Here is a 17,500-nt window from a genome sequence, read left to right as displayed (position 1 = left end):
CTTTCGTATATTAATACATCTTCAGAAGGAGTATTAATATACGAAAGTACTTCAGGAAATTCCTGTTTCAATTTTCCTCCGTGGTCTGACACTGTCATATTTTTAATCACGTGTTTATTTTCGTGATTTACACACATTTGAAACTGTGTATGGAGTCAGCCTCCACCACATCACTGCCTAATGCATTCCACTTGTTAACTACTCTGACACTGAAAAAGTTTTTCTGACGTCTCTGTGGCTCATTTGGGTACTCGGTCTCCACCTGTGTTCCCTTGTTCGCGTTCCACCCGTGTTAAAAAGGTTATCTTTATCTACCCTGTCAATTCCTCAGAGAATTTTGTAGGTACTGATCATGTCTTCCCTTACTCTTTTTGTCTTCCAGTGTCGTGAAATGCATCTCAATCATCCTTTCCTCGTAACTCATGCCGCTTAGTTCTGGGACTATGCTAGTGGCATACCTCTGACTGGCATGTGTACTTACCTAGTTGTGCTTGCGGGGGTTGAGCTCTGGCTCTTTGGTCAGTGTGTGTGTGTGTGTGTGTGTGTGTGTGTGTGTGTGTGTGTGTGTGTGTGTGTGTGTGTGTGTGTGTGTGTGTGTGTGTGTGTGTGTCGGGGGGAGAGGGAGCTGCGTCCCCCCCCCCCCCCCCCGGCGCATGTCAACCCCCCCACCACCACCACTGGCAGGGGGCGCCCCCCCACCTCCCCCACCACCGGCAGGGGGCGCCACCCCCCCATGATCAACGTGTACCAGTTATTTACTCCCTTTTCAGGGAGCGACATTTTTTTTTTTGCTCCAAAATAAAATTTTCGTGAACCAAAAGTTCGATTTAGAGATTCACACGAAATGAATAACAAATAAAAACTATTCGGAGTGTTCGTACGTGCTCCTCCTCCACTTACACGAGGCCTACACTAAGGCCTATACGCCTACGAAAGAGTAGGCCTCCTATAGGAGTCAACTTATACTTAAATTACATCAGGACGCGACGATTTTTGTCAGAGGGAATAAAAATTCTCTGATGTTTTAAAACGAAAGAATACATAGTCAATATAGGACTAAATATAAAAGAAATGTTATGCTTTTGAACCGGAGCTTCGTACCGCGTTGTTAAGACCGCGGCGACTCTCTGACCGCCAGCGTCAACCGCAGCGACCATGTGACCGCCAGCGTCAACCGCAGCGACCATGTGACCGCCAGCGTCAACCGCAGCGACCATGTGACCGCCAGCGTCAACCGCAGCGACCATGTGACCGCCAGCGTCAACCGCAGCGACCATGTGACCGCCAGCGTCAACCGCGGCGACCATGTGACCGCCAGCGTCAACCGCAGCGACCATGTGACCGCCAGCGTCAACCGCAGCGACCATGTGACCGCCAGCGTCAACCGCAGCGACCATGTGACCGCCAGCGTCAACCGCAGCGACCATGTGACCGCCAGCGTCAACCGCACCAACCATGTGACCGCCAGCGTCAACCGCACCAACCATGTGACCGCCGGCGTCAACCGCACCAACCATGTGACCACCAGCGTCAACCGCACCAACCATGTGACCGCCAGCGTCAACCGCACCAACCATGTGACCGCCAGCGTCAACCGCACCAACCATGTGACCGCCGGCGTCAACCGCACCAACCATGTGACCGCCGGCGTCAACCGCACCAACCATGTGACCGCCAGCGTCAACCGCACCAACCATGTGACCGCCAGCGTCAACCGCACCAACCATGTGACCGCCGGCGTCAACCGCACCAACCATGTGACCACCGGCGTCAACCGCACCAACCATGTGACCGCCAGCGTCAACCGCACCAACCATGTGACCGCCAGCGTCAACCGCGGCGACAAAAAAGAAAGAATTTACCTTTTATTCTGTACGTGTGAAAATTTTCCATTTTTGACGGTGTACCTGGGGGATTTGGTCACGACAGCGGAGAGAGGGGGGGGGGGGAAGGGCGGCCCTGGCTACGGAGGGCAGGGGGGCGGCGAGCCCTAGCTACAGCGGAGAAGGGGGCGGGGAGCCCTAGCTACGGGGGCGAGGGGAGCGCCTGGCCTGGCCTACCTACGTTCTGCCAAGCACAGACACTTCCCCTGCACTCCCCTAGCAACCTATTTAAGTGGTGTAGGAGCTAACACAATTTTACGGGCTATTCATGCCCGTGCCACCTCTTGGGTGGCTTAATCTTTATCAATCAGTAACCAGAAGAGCAAAAGAGAAGCACAGACACTACAAAAGGCCAATTGGGCCATATCCGGCACCCTCATATATATATATATATATATATATATATATATATATATATATATATATATATATATATATATATATATATATATATATATATATATATATATATATATATCTGCCCTAACTCATCCATATACTCTGTCTAGCCTACGCTTGAAACACTCCTATCATTCATCCCTCCCTTTCTGTTATGTTACCCGCTAATTTGTTTCAGAAATTTCATAAGCAAGTTCGTTTCCAAACCAGTATTTATCCAGGTCTTGCCTGAATCTAAACTTAACCAATTTATATCCATTGTTTTGAGTTTAATTTTTTTTTCTGTTATATCGACCAAAGATTAGAGAAAGGAAAGGTCCATGAAAAGCTGAGCGTGGCCAGGTAACTGTTAACGACAGAGAGACGAGTAGTATTTGAAATAATATTTTGTTTCTGTATTTCAGTAAGAACTTAACTTTATGCCTTCGGCCGACCACATTCTATATTGGTAGGGAAGTGGACAGGTTGACTAGTTTAGTAGTCACTCGGGAGGCAACCCGTTCTCCCACTTGCTTACAGTTAATATTGACTTATTTAATAAGTGCATATGTGACATACTAATTGATTGTGAATATTTTAGTTTACCTTGAAAAGCTTCATAGAAAACACCGACCTCACCTAACCTTCTTAGTATGTTAAGATAAGCATCTTATTGCTTCTTATTTACAATTATTACTTAACCTATCAACGGTATAGGTTAAGTAATAATTGTAAATAAGAAGCAATAAGATGCTTATCTTAACATACTAAGAAGGTTAGGTGAGGTCGGTGTTTTTTATGAAGCTTTTCAAGGTAAACTAAAATATTCACAATCAATTAGTATGTCACATATGCACTTATTAAATAAGTCAATATTAACAGTAAGCAAGTGCGAGAACGGGTTGCGGGAGGATGTTATTAAAGAAATAGAAAAACTCAAGCCAAACAGATCTCCAGAGCCTGACCAAGTGTTTGCCAGGATGCTTACAGAATACAAAGACGAACTTTGTAAGCCATTGAGAAGCATGTATAATACATCATTAGAGTCAGGCAGAGTGCCGGAGTCGTGGAGGGAGGACTAATGTGGTGCCAGTTTTCAAGATAAGCGGCAAATCAATTGTGCCGAACTCTCCGCCAATTAGTTTAACGTCTATTTGGGGAAAATTGCTTGAATCGATAATTGCAAAAATTCATTCGCCTTCATCTTGAATAAAAACGCAGATTAATACATGATTCACAACCTGGTTTTGCTAAAAGCCGTTCATGTTTGACAAATTTGTTATTATTCTTTTCCGTCATAAATAAAGCAGCGGAATGGTTTGTGACGTACCTTGTACCTTAATGGTTTGCGACGTACCTTGTACCTTAATGGTTTGTGACGTACCTTGTACCTTAATGGTTTGTGACGTGCCTTGTACCTTAATGGTTTGTGACGTACCTTGTACCTTAATGGTTTGTGACGTACCTTGTACCTTAATGGTTTGTGACGTACCTTGTACCTTAATGGTTTGTGACGTACCGTGTACCTTAATGGTTTGTGACGTACCTTGTACCTTAATGGTTTGTGACGTACCTTGTACCTTAATGGTTTGTGACGTGCCTTGTACCTTAATGGTTTGTGACGTGCCTTGTACCTTAATGGTTTGTGACGTACCTTGTACCTTAATGGTTTGTGACGTACCTTGTACCTTAATGGTTTGTGACGTACCTTGTACCTTAATGGTTTGTGACGTACCGTGTACCTTAATGGTTTGTGACGTACCTTGTACCTTAATGGTTTGTGACGTACCTTGTACCTTAATGGTTTGTGACGTGCCTTGTACCTTAATGGTTTGTGACGTGCCTTGTACCTTAATGGTTTGTGACGTACCTTGTACCTTAATGGTTTGTGACGTGCCTTGTACCTTAATGGTTTGTGACGTACCTTGTACCTTAATGGTTTGTGACGTACCTTGTACCTTAATGGTTTGTGACGTACCGTGTACCTTAATGGTTTGTGACGTACCTTGTACCTTAATGGTTTGTGACGTACCTTGTACCTTAATGGTTTGTGACGTGCCTTGTACCTTAATGGTTTGTGACGTGCCTTGTACCTTAATGGTTTGTGACGTACCTTGTACCTTAATGGTTTGTGACGTGCCTTGTACCTTAATGGTTTGTGACGTACCTTGTACCTTAATGGTTTGTGACGTACCTTGTACCTTAATGGTTTGTAACGTACCTTGTACCTTAATGGTTTGTGACGTACCTTGTACCTTAATGGTTTGTGACGTACCTTGTACCTTAATGGTTTGTGATGTACCGTGTACCTTAACCTGGTTGATACCTGGTTGATGGGGTTCTGGGAGTTGTTCTACTCCCCAAGCCCGGCCCGAGGCCAGGCTTGACTTGTGAGAGTTTGGTCCACCAGGCTGTTGCTCGGAGCGGCCCGCAGGCCCACATACCCACCACAGCCCGGTTGGTCCGGCACTCCTTGAAGGAAACAATCTAGTTTCCTCTTGAAGATGTCCACGGTTGTTCCTGTAATATTTCTGATGCTCGCTGGGAGGACGTTGAACAACCGCGGACCTCTGATGTTCATACAGTGTTCTCTGATTGTGCCCATGGCACCTCTGCTCTTCACTGGTTCTATTCTGCATTTTCTTCCATGTCGTTCACTGCAGAACGTTGTACCTTGCTTGACTTCAACAAACCGTTTGACACCGTGCCACGTGAACGATTGATTAAAATGATAGAGTCTCACGGTATTGGAGGTCTTATAGTAAGTTGGATTAGGACATGGTTATACCAAAAGGAAACATAGCATAAATGGGGTTAAGTCAATGGGACAATGTTTCTAAGATCAGTGTCTGAAGGCTCGTTATTGAACTACATGACGACCTCTAACAGACCTCTAACCCTGTCCACGAACGACTGTACAAAAATGTATATAAGCTTGCTAGCACTGTTAATGTGTAGCCACGTCCGCGGGCGGAACACAAACAGTGGATCAGAGAGAGAGTAATGAGAGCTTACTTGAATTACATTTAGTTCGCGTTCCCAAGCTGCTATTGGGCCAAAACCCTCATAATCCAGAAAAACCATTGTTGAGCGGAACGAGTTTACAATGTAAACATGGTTTACCTGATAGTAATATATGTGACTTAGAACAAATCCACAAGGGCCGTGACGAGGATTCGAACCTGCGTCCGGGAGCATCCCAGACACTGCCTTAATCGACTGAGCTACGACAGGGTTAAAAGGGTTGAAACCGAAGTTCTAAATCTAGTTCTAGAACTTCGGTTTCAACCCTTTTAACCCTGCCGTAGCTCAGTCGATTAAGGCAGCGTCTGGGAAGCTCCCGGACGCAGGTTCGAATCCTCGTCACGGCCCTTGTGGATTTGTTCATTTGATGCATCACGTTAGTGTGATCTCTGTGTGTTATGTGACTTAGGGAGGTCACCCTCACCCTCCCTAACTAGACTACGCTCTGTTACTAATGTGTACACAAAAATATGTATATTATTATTATTTGTACATAGACAGGTGTCACTGATGGCCGCCATTACTCCTCCGCCCAGCTTAGTAGTACTTCAATATATTTAGCAAACATTTCTAACCTGTAGGGCGAATAAACGTCTTCTGTTAGCTAATAGGGGGCTCTTATATTTGCTACAATAGAGTATTATTAGAATGTTCAGAGATTTTCCAAAAGCCCAATAGTCCAGCAACCACGACGCGTGATCGGGGACCGGGCCGCGGGGACGTCGAGCCCCGAAATGATCGCGAGGTAAGGACATCTGGTCCTGTGAGGACAAGCGTCTGGAGGAGTCAGAGGGCCGCCAGACCAAACATGGCGGAGCCGGGAAGACGAGAGGAAGGTCCCAGGTCCTGGCGGGGATTTACCACGTCACATAATTCAGCTAAGCCATTGTAAAAGCCATATCAGCTAAGCCATTGTAAAAGCCATATCAGCTAAGCCATTGTAAAAGCCATATCAGCTAAGCCATTGTAAAAGCCATATCAGTCTTACAGTCTCCGTGGTGTAGTGGTAAGACACTCGCCTGGCGTTCCGCGAGCGCTATGTCATGGGTTCGTATCCTGGCCGGGGAGGATTTACTGGGCGCAATTCCTTAACTGTAGCCTCTGTTTAACGCAACAGTAAAATGTGTACTTGGATGTAACAACGATTCTTCGCGGCAGGGGATCGTATTCCAGGGACCCTAGGATTAAGGACTTGCCCGAAACGCTACGCGTACTAGTGGCTGTACAAGAATGTAACAACTCTTGTATATATCTCAATATCCTGCATGTAAATCAGTTGAAGCTGATTTACATGCGGGATAACAGAGCTGTTTGGAGTAGTAGGAAGTACTAAATACACAGAGTCCAGGTCTCGTGTCATATTTTCCAAGTGTAAACTTTATGATAATTTTTTTTTCCTCTGTGGATACACATTTATAGTAAGTGTGTAAGTGTGGGATAGGGTAAAGTGTGTCTATATTTGTCTTTCGAGAAGTGATGTCAGGATTGGAGGAGCTTTTGCCTATATTAATAATTCAGTTCTAGAACTTTAAAAGTCAGAAGACTGAGATGTGGAAGCCTACTGAGTGATGTTTCTTAATTAATTAATATTACTCCGTTATGTTCTTTGTAAATATATTTTTAATATTATTCACAATATTGGTGTTTTCTGTACTAAATCCTCTACTAGGTACTGTTTCTAAATCCTCTATAGGGATTTACCCTAGGCACTTAACACCAGGCTCGTCTAATAAATCCCTAAGGGTACAGCAAAATGAAACTACACATAGGGCAAAAGTCCCAGCCTAGATTAAGGTGAGCAGAAGGCTAACACCCTGCTTAACTAGGTCACCCTTAGCTTCCCCTCCAAGGGTAATACCTTCGCTAATGCCATTCAAATTTAGTCCTAGAATCGTGAGGTTCAAGAAATGTTGTAACACAGCAATAAGCAGTTCAGGAACCCACAGCTGCAAATCCTTCAATAAACTAAGTCTCTGATCTCAGGAAACCCTTTTTCATTAACCCAAGCGAGTGACTAGCAGACCGTACCCAGAGTACTAGCAGACAGCAGACCTCGGCCTAGAGTACTAGTAGTACTAGCAGTAGAGGCGAGTCAGCTCTCGCAAAGCTCCTCCATCCACACACACACACTTGCACTCAACATGTCAAATTTATCCCCAAATTCCCAAGGCATCAACGAGAGTATGACCCCAACTCACACACACACACACACACACACACACACACACACACACACACACACACACACACAGCTTGTAGTGTGGGCCTCGTAGCCTGGTGGATAGCGCGCAGGACTCGTAATTCTGTGGCGCGGGTTCGATTCCCGCACGAGGCAGAAACAAATGGGCAAAGTTTCTTTCACCCTAAGTGCCCCTGTTACCTAGCAGTAAATAGGTACCTGGGAGTTAGTCAGCTGTCACGGGCTGCTTCCTGGGGTGTGTGTGTGTGTGGTGTGGAAAAAAAAAACAAAAAAACAAAAAAAGTAGTTAGTAAACAGTTGATTGACAGTTGAGAGGCGGGCCGAAAGAGCAAAGCTCAACCCCCGCAAAAACACAACTAGTAAACACACACACACACACTCTTGCTGTACCACCGGGCCACAGGCGACGGACCACGCGGGCAGCAGCTGCTGCTGCTGCTTCTACAGCCTCAGTTATTCACAGCGTTATGGTGAAAGTTGGCGGCGTCACGACCCTTACCTGTCGCCACATTGGCCTCCTACACCACCACCACTTACCCCCCCCCCCTCACTCTTCCTCTAACTGCCTCCTCAACTTTCTCCAGGCTCTCAAAATTCAACCCGGCAATTGCCAGCGCTTCCAGGGCTGGCAGAAGTTGAACTTCCAGGATGGAGAGGCGGGCTCTGTGATTTGTGTTGTGTTTAAATGTGGAGGTAAAAGGGGGTTGTGCTCAGCTAAGGGAGCCCTTGAGTTCCTGGGGGCTCAAGCAATATTATTATGGTGAAATCAAAGTAAGGAAATGTAGGTATGATCAAAGTAGGCATCATAAAAGTAGACCTCGTCAATGCATGAAATAGTTGGGCAGTTATCAGTGAGGAGACACACTATCCTGCCACTCGGAGGCTTGGCACCTGACTATCCCAAGACACTCACACTCACACTCACACACTCACGCACACACACACTCACACTCACTCACGCACGCACGCACACGCTGACAACAATACAGAGATATGTTTTCTCAACGCAAGGGTCACCTTCAGGCCACAGAAGTTATTCTCTGCGGCGTGGGACACCATGAGTGGTCAGAGAGGGACTCCTCCAGCAGTCTCTCACAAGCCCCAATAATGTCCCTCAGGATGCAGGCACTGGCCGGCCCAGGCCAACCGGCACTGGCCGGCCCAGGCCAACCGGCACTGGCTGGCCTCGGCCCAGGAAACACAGGCACTGGCGGGCACTGGCCGGCCCAGAACACAGCCACTGGCGGGCACTGGCCGGCCCAGGAGACACAGGCACTGGCGGGCACTGGCCGGCCTGGCCCAGACAAGGCACACTCTGGACTCCAACATTTCGATCTGTGTGTCGGTGTTATCGGCATGGCGTCGCCCGGGTGGCAGCTCATCAGCCTCGCTCACTAATCTGATTACTGGAGCCGTCCCTCCGTCCCTCACCCGTCCCTCCCTCACCCGTCCCTCCCTCACCCGTCCCTCCCTCACCCGTGAAGGGTGACTGTGGTGGCAGCGTCCTGGGACACCCGCGTGTATACCTGCACACCTCAGGGGGTCAGGGTGACCCCCGGTGGGCGTGGGGTCACTATTTATTTATATACAAAGAAGATACAATGGGTTGTGAAGGTAGAAATGATGGTGATTAGGTGGTACAGGCTTACCATGTTGTATGTTTATATTGTATTATATTGGGGGGAGTGGGCAGCACATGGTACTGGGGGAGTGGGCAGCACAAGGTACTGGGGTACCAGAAAGATGTAATTAGGTACTTCGTTATTTTTGGATCTGTACGTGTTTTATTTTTTTGTATTGAATGTGAACTCTGAAGTTAGGTCTCTTGTCTATGTACAGACCGAGGAACTTCCCCTCATTTTCACTATTAATGTTGACATTGTCTACGTGAAGGGGAGTTTGGTTGGATAATTTGTTTCCAAATAAAATGTAAAAAAGTCTTTTCTATGTTTAGTGTGAGTTTATTGGTTGACATCCATGAGTGGACTTGTTTTTTGTTTTATATACAATATTATTTAGAGTGTGTGGGTTGGGGTTAGAAAAAAAATGAAGGTAGTATACCGTTAGCAAACAGTATAAGCCGCCGTGAATGTAGTAGAAACTACATTCCCGGCGGCCGAGTTGAGAGAGGATTTAGACCTCGCCAAAAGAATTAGACAGTAGCACAGGATACGATTTAGAAGTTGTAGGACAAGAGTGCTCATGAACGGTATATAGACCCATTCATTCGGATGTTACGACATGAAGGACATAATGCCCACAGCCCTGGTCCAGCGGTCTGGTTTGAATCACTCCCACCAGGGTCGGGAGTGATTACAATCACGTGGTCAATACAGTGGACATAAGGTCGGGAGTTATCTCTACCGCGTCAATCTGACCAAGATTTATTGGAAATTTTGGGTGAGAGAGGCGACAGGGCACAACCAGCCTGGGGCCAGAGTTCACGGCACGAAAGAGGGCGGCACTGGCACCGGAGAGATTACTCCAGGGACGCCTGAAGGACTCCCAGATCCTGGACAGCTAAGTGGCATGATTCATGACCTGATGCCGGACCAGAGACGTCACCTGACGGAGCAGGTTCAGGGGGTAGAAAGGTCTATTTCGCTGACCTGCCCAGGCAGGCCAAAGAGGCGGTGCACCAAGTCGTCTTAACGCACGGTACTAAACGGTGCTAAATACTCTTTCTGGCTCGGTACCTTATTAGTATTATGACTCCGACGGACGGTACTCCTCCCTTAGAGCAGCATCCTTATCTGGTCAGTAAGATAAAGAGGCTGATGATAAGGAAGGACTCTGTGGCGAAGAGCCCGGGCGAGCCCAGGGACAGGTGGCGACGTCCTCCGAGCCTCCCCATCCTCCAGGGAACACGGTATAACAACACATTATGTACGTACTACAGGGAAAATAAAAGCCGTTGTCCGGTATGATCCCCCCCCCCATCCTGTACCCTTGTAGCCTGTGTGGGGGTCGAGTTGGTATGATTGCAAAGGTAACGGAATGAGACCTCAAACGGGGCTACCACCAGGTGCCCGTTGCACAGAACACGGTGCAGATCTCTTCTTTAGTGACACCCCCCCCCCCCGCCCCGCCCCGCCCCGCCCCGCCCCGCCAGGTGGTATCAGTAAGGTACGATGAACACGTCTGACCTCTCAGTGTGTGATGAACCTCCACACAGAGCGGAGACACCACTCACCTGCTCCCAGGAGTCGTCAAACGTTTAGGAACACTGCGAGCTGACCCCGGGCCCCCCTGGCCTGGAGGGTAGAGCGACAGTCTCGCTTCTTGCAGGTCTGCGCTCAATCCCCCGACCGTCCAAGTATCCTGACCCCTCCCCCCCCCCTCCCCCCCCCCTCCCCCACCCCTTCCAAATACTATATAGTCGTAATGGCTTGGCGCTCTTTCCTGATAATTACCTTGCGATACCTGAACATCTTTCAACGTTTATAATAGCTTCCAAACTTCACAACCCAGGGTTATAGTTATTAACAACCCCTTAGTTGTTTAATACATATGTATTAATACATATGTATTAATATGTACCGTCAATACATATTAATATACCATATTGTACCGTCAGTACATACACATATGCAGTTTAATACATTAATAAACAAAGACGCCACGGCTGGTAAAATGCTGTAGAGGTTTCGTAAGCGGTTGTGTAAAGGCTTGGCCGCTGGTTCAACCCGACAGCTTCCATAGTACACCGTATTTTGACGTATAAACCCGTCACGCGCGAAATTGACGTGATGTCCTGTTTTCAATTCCTGGGTTCACGGTTCGGTTCGGTTCAGGTCATTTAGCGCATCAGTTTAGTGACGTTGTGACCGCTGGAGAGGACGGGCTGGCTGTTGACGGGGACGGGAGAGCGGGAGTAAAGTGACAGAAGGAAATATTAGCCATTGTTTACTTTTGACAGAAGCAGTGTTTGACCTGCAGGCTCAGGGCGTAGAGGACGGTGGTAGTTGTGGTAGTTGTGGTGATTGTGGTGGTGGTGGTAGTTGTGGTGGTGGTGGTGGTGGTGGTGGTAGTGGTGGTGGGAGTAGTGTTGTGGTGGTGGGGGTAGTGTTGGTGGTGGTGGTGGTAGTGTTGGTGGTGGTGGTGGTAGTGTTGGTGGTGGTGGTGGTGGGGAGTAATACGGTGTTATGAACTCCTTGTCTGTCACTGGTGTCTTCTTGGGTCACAGTCGTTCCCTCATATTCCTTCACCGCCACCTGTCACCACCCACCTGCAGCTGTCACCACCCACCTGCAGCTGTCACCACCCTCCTGCACCACCCACCACCCTCCTCGGTCACAATAAAGATGGCGGCGAGTGACCACTCCGGACATAAACCCTCGAGGGCCGACACCAGCAAATTTTGACCGTTTAGTGTCGTGCTCGGGTCTTTACGAGGGGGGTAATTGCCAAATTCCTGCCGGGGGCCCCCCGCCCCGCCTTCCACCTGAAGGATTCCGCCCCGACTCATTTTCATCAAATAAATACGAGCTCAGCTGAATATGGGGGGCGATTTATGTCTTATTTGGGATAAGCGATTACGCGCCTTACGGCGGGCGGAGGGTAAGGGCGGGAACGCCAGGAGGGAGGCGCCCGCGTCGCGCCTCTCTCCCGCGCGGGAAAGAATTGATGTCTTGTGAATGATGCATTTTAATGTTTTTGTCCCAGCGTTGTAATGGATGTAGTTCCGCCGGCCTACCTGGGGGCCTGGGGCCGCCGGCCATTCCACAGTACATTAGTCAGATGATAAAATTCCAATCACTCGGTCGCTCCTGATGGCTTTAGGAGCGCACGAAACACTCCGTCAATATCATGATACCTGCAGGGATGTGTACGGTCGGAACTCCTGTCTTCATGCCGTGCTGTGTCGCCCATCACTCACCACACACTGTCAACCCTAGTATGAGGATTACCGTCTGCCAAGTGTGACAAATATATTTATGCCAAATATATAAACTAATTTGATAATATAGCTATTTTTTTAATCGATGTAATTTATTAAAAACATTATCTATGAATGTTTGTCTGTCTGTCATAGGCTAAAGGCTAGATGCTTAGGGCTAGCCTCATCCAATTTTGCACCGAGAGTGTTGTAGGGGAGGGAGGAGGAAGAAGAGAGAGAGAGAGAGAGAGAGAGAGAGAGAGAGAGAGAGAGAGAGAGAGAGAGAGAGAGAGAGAGAGAGATGAAGAACTTGCAGGTGTTGGCAGAGATGAAACAAACTTAAAACAGTACTGATAAATCCACAAACCATCGGGATAAATTAGGTGAGGGTGGAGCACAAGACCAGCATGTAAGCTCCACCTAACTGCCAGCAGCACCTACCAATTTAAAGTCGAAAGACACACTTGCCAAGTTTCCCGCGCCCTTAGAGAGTGTTGGTGGTAACAGGGTGAAGCAGCGGCCCTCACCCCTGACACACACTTTGTTTCTCTGGGCTAAGTTGAGGCTCTCTGCCGGGTGCTCTTCCTCCCACTGTGTAATACCACCACCGTTTGATGGGGTTCTGGGAGTTTCTCAACTCCCCAAGCCCGGCCAGAGGCCTGGTTCGACTTGTGAGAGTTTGGTCCCACAAGGTTGTTGCTTGGAGCAGCCCGCAGGGCCCACATACCCACCACAGCCCGGTTGGTCCGGTACATCTTGAAGAAAACAATCTAGTTTTTTCTTGAAGATGTCCACGGTTGTTCCGGCAATATTTCGTATGCTCATTGGGAGGGTGTTGAACAACCGCGGACCTCTGATGTTTATTCTGGTTCTATTAATGCTGCAATTAATGCACCAGTATGTGCATTAATTGGCTGTTGGTTGCTGGTGTTGAGCAATCAACAACCAATTAATGCACAACTATATTCTACGCACTTCAAGACTCCGAACCAATATAGAAGCATCAAGAGGAAGTATGGACCAATTGGCCCTCTGCAGTTACTTCCATTCTCATGCTCTCATATCCAATTAATAACCATTGTTTCGTGTTCTGTCTTGTGTTTGTCACAAGTTTGTTCACCTCACCCAAATGCGAGTATAAGTATGACGGATCAGCGTGTTTACAGGTTACTGTTGTGTGTGTGTAAACACACACAACAAAATGTAAGTCTTTGAAAATGTCTTTGAAGTCTTTGAAAATGTAATAAGTTATTACGAAACGCGTTCAGGCGTCGCGTCAGACTAGAAATAAAAATGAATTTTGGAGAATTGATTTTTCAATTACCATCGACAGTGAAAAGAAACATAAGAAATATTAGTACCAAAATATACTAATATATATATATATATATATATATATATATATATATATATATATATATATATATATATATATATATATATATATATATATATATAAACACATGGGCAAGTCAAAACGTTTCAAATTGTGGCAACACAAGTTCAATAACAGCTCGTGTAGAGAGATAGCAACACATGCGCAGTGTCGACATTTCAACGGATGGAATGCACTAGGCAGTGATGTGGTGGAGGCTGACTCCATACACAGTTGCAAATGTAGATATGATAGAGCCCAGTAGGCTCAGAAACCTGTACACCAGTTGATTGACGGTTGAGAGGCGGGACCAAAGAGCCAGAGCTCAACCCCCGCAAGCACAACTAAGTGAGTACACACACACACACACACACAGCTCCCATTGTTGGAAGGGGTTACCCTAGATGAAAGACTATCAGATATAGAGGTGACAGCAGAGGAGGTAATGAAACAGTTGACAACTCTAGATGCAACTAAAGCAGTTGGACCAGACAAAGTATCACCGTGGATACTAAAAGAAGCAGCGCAGGCCCTCAGCGTGCCTCTGGCAATGATCTTTAATGAGTCACTTATGTCGGGAGAATTGGCCATTTGCTGGAAGAAGGCAAATGTCATGCCGATCTTCAAGAAAGGTGATAGGGAAGAGGCACTTAACTATAGACCTGTATCACTGACAAGCATCCCCTGTAAAATACTGGAAAGAATAATTAGGCTACGACTGGTTGCACACCTGGAGAACATTAGGTTTGTGAACAAACATCAACATGGGTTCTGGACAGGGAAATCGTGCCTAACAAACCTTCTGGAATTCTATGATAAAATAACGAGGATAAGACAGGACAGAGATGGTTGGGCAGACTGCATATTTCTGGACTGCCAAAAAGCTTTTGATACAGTACCGCACATGAGACTGCTGTTCAAGCTCGAGAGGCAAGCGGGGGTGGGGGGAAAGGTCCTAGCATGGATAAGGAACTACCTAACAGGAAGGAGCCAAAGAGTTACGGTAAGGGGCGAGAAGTCGGACTGGCGAACAGTAACAAGTGGAGTACCACAAGGATCGGTGCTGGGACCAATTCTATTTCTTGTATATGTTAACGACATGTTTACAGGCGTAGAGTCCTACATATCGATGTTTGCGGATGACGCAAAGTTGATGAGAAGAGTTGTGACAGATGAGGATTGCAGGATCCTCCAAGAGGACCTGAACAGGTTGCAGAGATGGTCAGAGAAATGGCTACTAGAATTCAACACGAGCAAATGTAAAGTTATGGAAATGGGACTAGGAGATAGGAGACCAAAGGGACAGTACACAATGAAGGGGAACAGCCTATCTGTAACGACGCGTGAAAGAGACCTGGGGGTGGACGTAACACCTAATCTATCTCCTGAGGCACATATAAATAGGATAACGACAGCAGCGTACTCTACACTGGCAAAAGTTAGAACATCATTCAGAAACCTAAGTAAGGAGGCATTTAGGGCGCTTTACACTGCCTACGTATGGCCAGTCTTAGAGTATGCCGCCTCATCATGGAGTCCCCATCTGAAGAAGCATATAATGAAACTGGAAAAGGTTCAGAGGTTTGCAACGAGACTCGTCCCAGAGCTACGAGGGATGGGGTATGAGGAGCGCCTGAGGGAACTGTGCCTTACGACACTAAAAAGAAGAAGGGAGAGGGGGGACATGATAGGAACGTATAAAATACTCAGAGGGATTGACAGAGTGGACATAGACGAAATGTTCACACGGAATAGTAACAGAACGAGGGGACATGGATGGAAGCTTGAAACTCAGATGAGTCACAGAGATGTTAGGAAGTTTTCTTTTAGCGTGAGAGTAGTGGGGAAATGGAATGCACTTCAGGAACAGGTTGTGGAAGCAAATACTATTCATAATTTTAAAACCAGGTATGATAGGGAAATGGGACAGGAGTCATTGCTGTAAACAACCGATAGCTGGAAAGGCGGGATCCAAGAGTCAATGCTCGATCCTGCAGACACAACTAGGTGAGTACAACTAGGTGAGTACACACAGGACTGTACTGGGGAGGGCGCCCCGCCCACACACACTGGGGAGGGCGCCCCGCCCACACACACTGGGGAGGGCGCCCCGCCCACACACACTGGGGAGGGCGCCCCGCCCACACACACTGGGGAGGGCGCCCCGCCCACACACACTGGGGAGGGCGCCCCGCCCACACACACTGGGGAGGGCGCCCCGCCCACACACACTGGGGAGGGCGCCCCGCCCACACAGACCATCACCAGCAGGACACACTTCCACTACAATCAACAATCCCATCACAAGGCCAGCTAACACCAGCCACGGAGCCACGCTAGAGGTTTACAGGCAACCCCGCAGTAATACTGCCGCAGGTTTACACAGGCTGAGGGCCCACCCACCGCCTCACAACCCCCTCACACCCCCTCACAGCCCCTCACAACCCCTCACAGCCCCTCACAACCCCTCACAGCCCCTCACAAACCCCTCACAACCCCTCACAGCCCCTCACAACCCCTCACAACCCCTCACAGCCCCTCACAAACCCCTCACAACCCCTCATAGCCCCTCACAACCCCATCACAAACCCCTCACAACCCCTCACACCCCCCCCCTCACAACCCCTCACAGGCTGCATGGTACACCACAGCTTTAGATAACACACACACAAACAACCACACAAAGATATCTATTGAATTATCTCTCTCCTGGTCTATCTGAGCGTGAAATGTTGTTATTCAACCCTCCCCCCCCCTCCATCACAGTATCCACCCCCCCCCCATCACAGTATCCACCCCCCCCATCACAGTGCATATCACTACAGGACTCTATATAATGAATACATCACTGTCAGTCCCCTTTTTGTGATAATTGATGTATGTTGTTTTTTGTGATAATTGATGTATGTTGTGATTATTATACAACACTGTTGGTGTAGTGAAGGTAACGGAGCACTACAGCCAGAGCACACAGATGGTCGCTGTATAACAGAGACCAGATACTTATTCCAGTTCTCGGGGACAGGAAGCCTGCAAATTAGCCTTATCGATGTCCTCCCCCCAACCCTTCCCCCCGGCCAACTACAGGTCTGCAACAGGATGCAACCCTCAACAGTCACCCAACTCCTGGATACCTATTTACGTCCAGGAGACTAGAGGCATCAGGCGAAAGGAAACATACCCAACCGCGTCTGCCCCGCCCAGGACTTGAACCCGGGTCCTTCGAGTGTGAGGCGAGGACGCAGACCACTGAGCAGTCAGCTGTCACACAACATGTCCAGAAACGCCCCAAGAAGGAGGCCATTAATGGGTTGTAATGGGCTCTGTTTACACTTTATATTACAATTTCCCCCTTTCCCTTCACTTCCCCTTCCCTATTACCCCTACCTCACCTTCCTTATTCCCTTACCTCACCTACCTCCCCTTCTCTTCTCCTCAGAAAATATATTACTCTCTTAAAGTCTACGGAAATCACACCACATATTTCACATATCAGGAAAATTGCCTAAGGGGTGTTTATAATTGCTAATACTTCTTAAAGCATTTCATTTAGGTCTACCCCGACTAGCCTATGTCCATCCCATACCCCATATCATACCACCTGCAAATTTAGGCGAGGCTAGCCCCAAGAGTCTGGCCTCCAACTTTGGACAGACATACAGACACACACACGCACACAGACGTTCGCTCTCATAAGATAGAAGATGTGATAGTGAGTAACCACAACGATGTCGACTCTGTAGTGTCTCTCTCCCCTCTCC

At 47.8% G+C, this 17,500-nt stretch overlaps 1 protein-coding gene across 1 annotated transcript in view; it reads left to right on the top strand.

Moving 5' to 3' along the window:
* Positions 1–3,343, top strand: part of LOC138372526 (mucin-22-like) — a 7,087-nt gene extending 3,744 nt beyond the window's left edge. Inside the window, exons 2-3 of the mRNA XM_069337997.1 lie at positions 1,114–1,872; positions 3,144–3,343. Coding sequence (XP_069194098.1) covers positions 1,114–1,872; positions 3,144–3,343 — 959 coding nt within the window. The remainder of the gene's footprint in view (positions 1–1,113; positions 1,873–3,143) is intronic.
* Positions 3,344–17,500: the final 14,157 nt, after the last annotated feature.

Source organism: Procambarus clarkii, chromosome 39, assembly GCF_040958095.1.
Source record: "Procambarus clarkii isolate CNS0578487 chromosome 39, FALCON_Pclarkii_2.0, whole genome shotgun sequence".
Classification (NCBI taxonomy): domain Eukaryota; kingdom Metazoa; phylum Arthropoda; class Malacostraca; order Decapoda; family Cambaridae; genus Procambarus; species Procambarus clarkii.
This window is presented reverse-complemented; position numbering and strand designations above follow the sequence as displayed.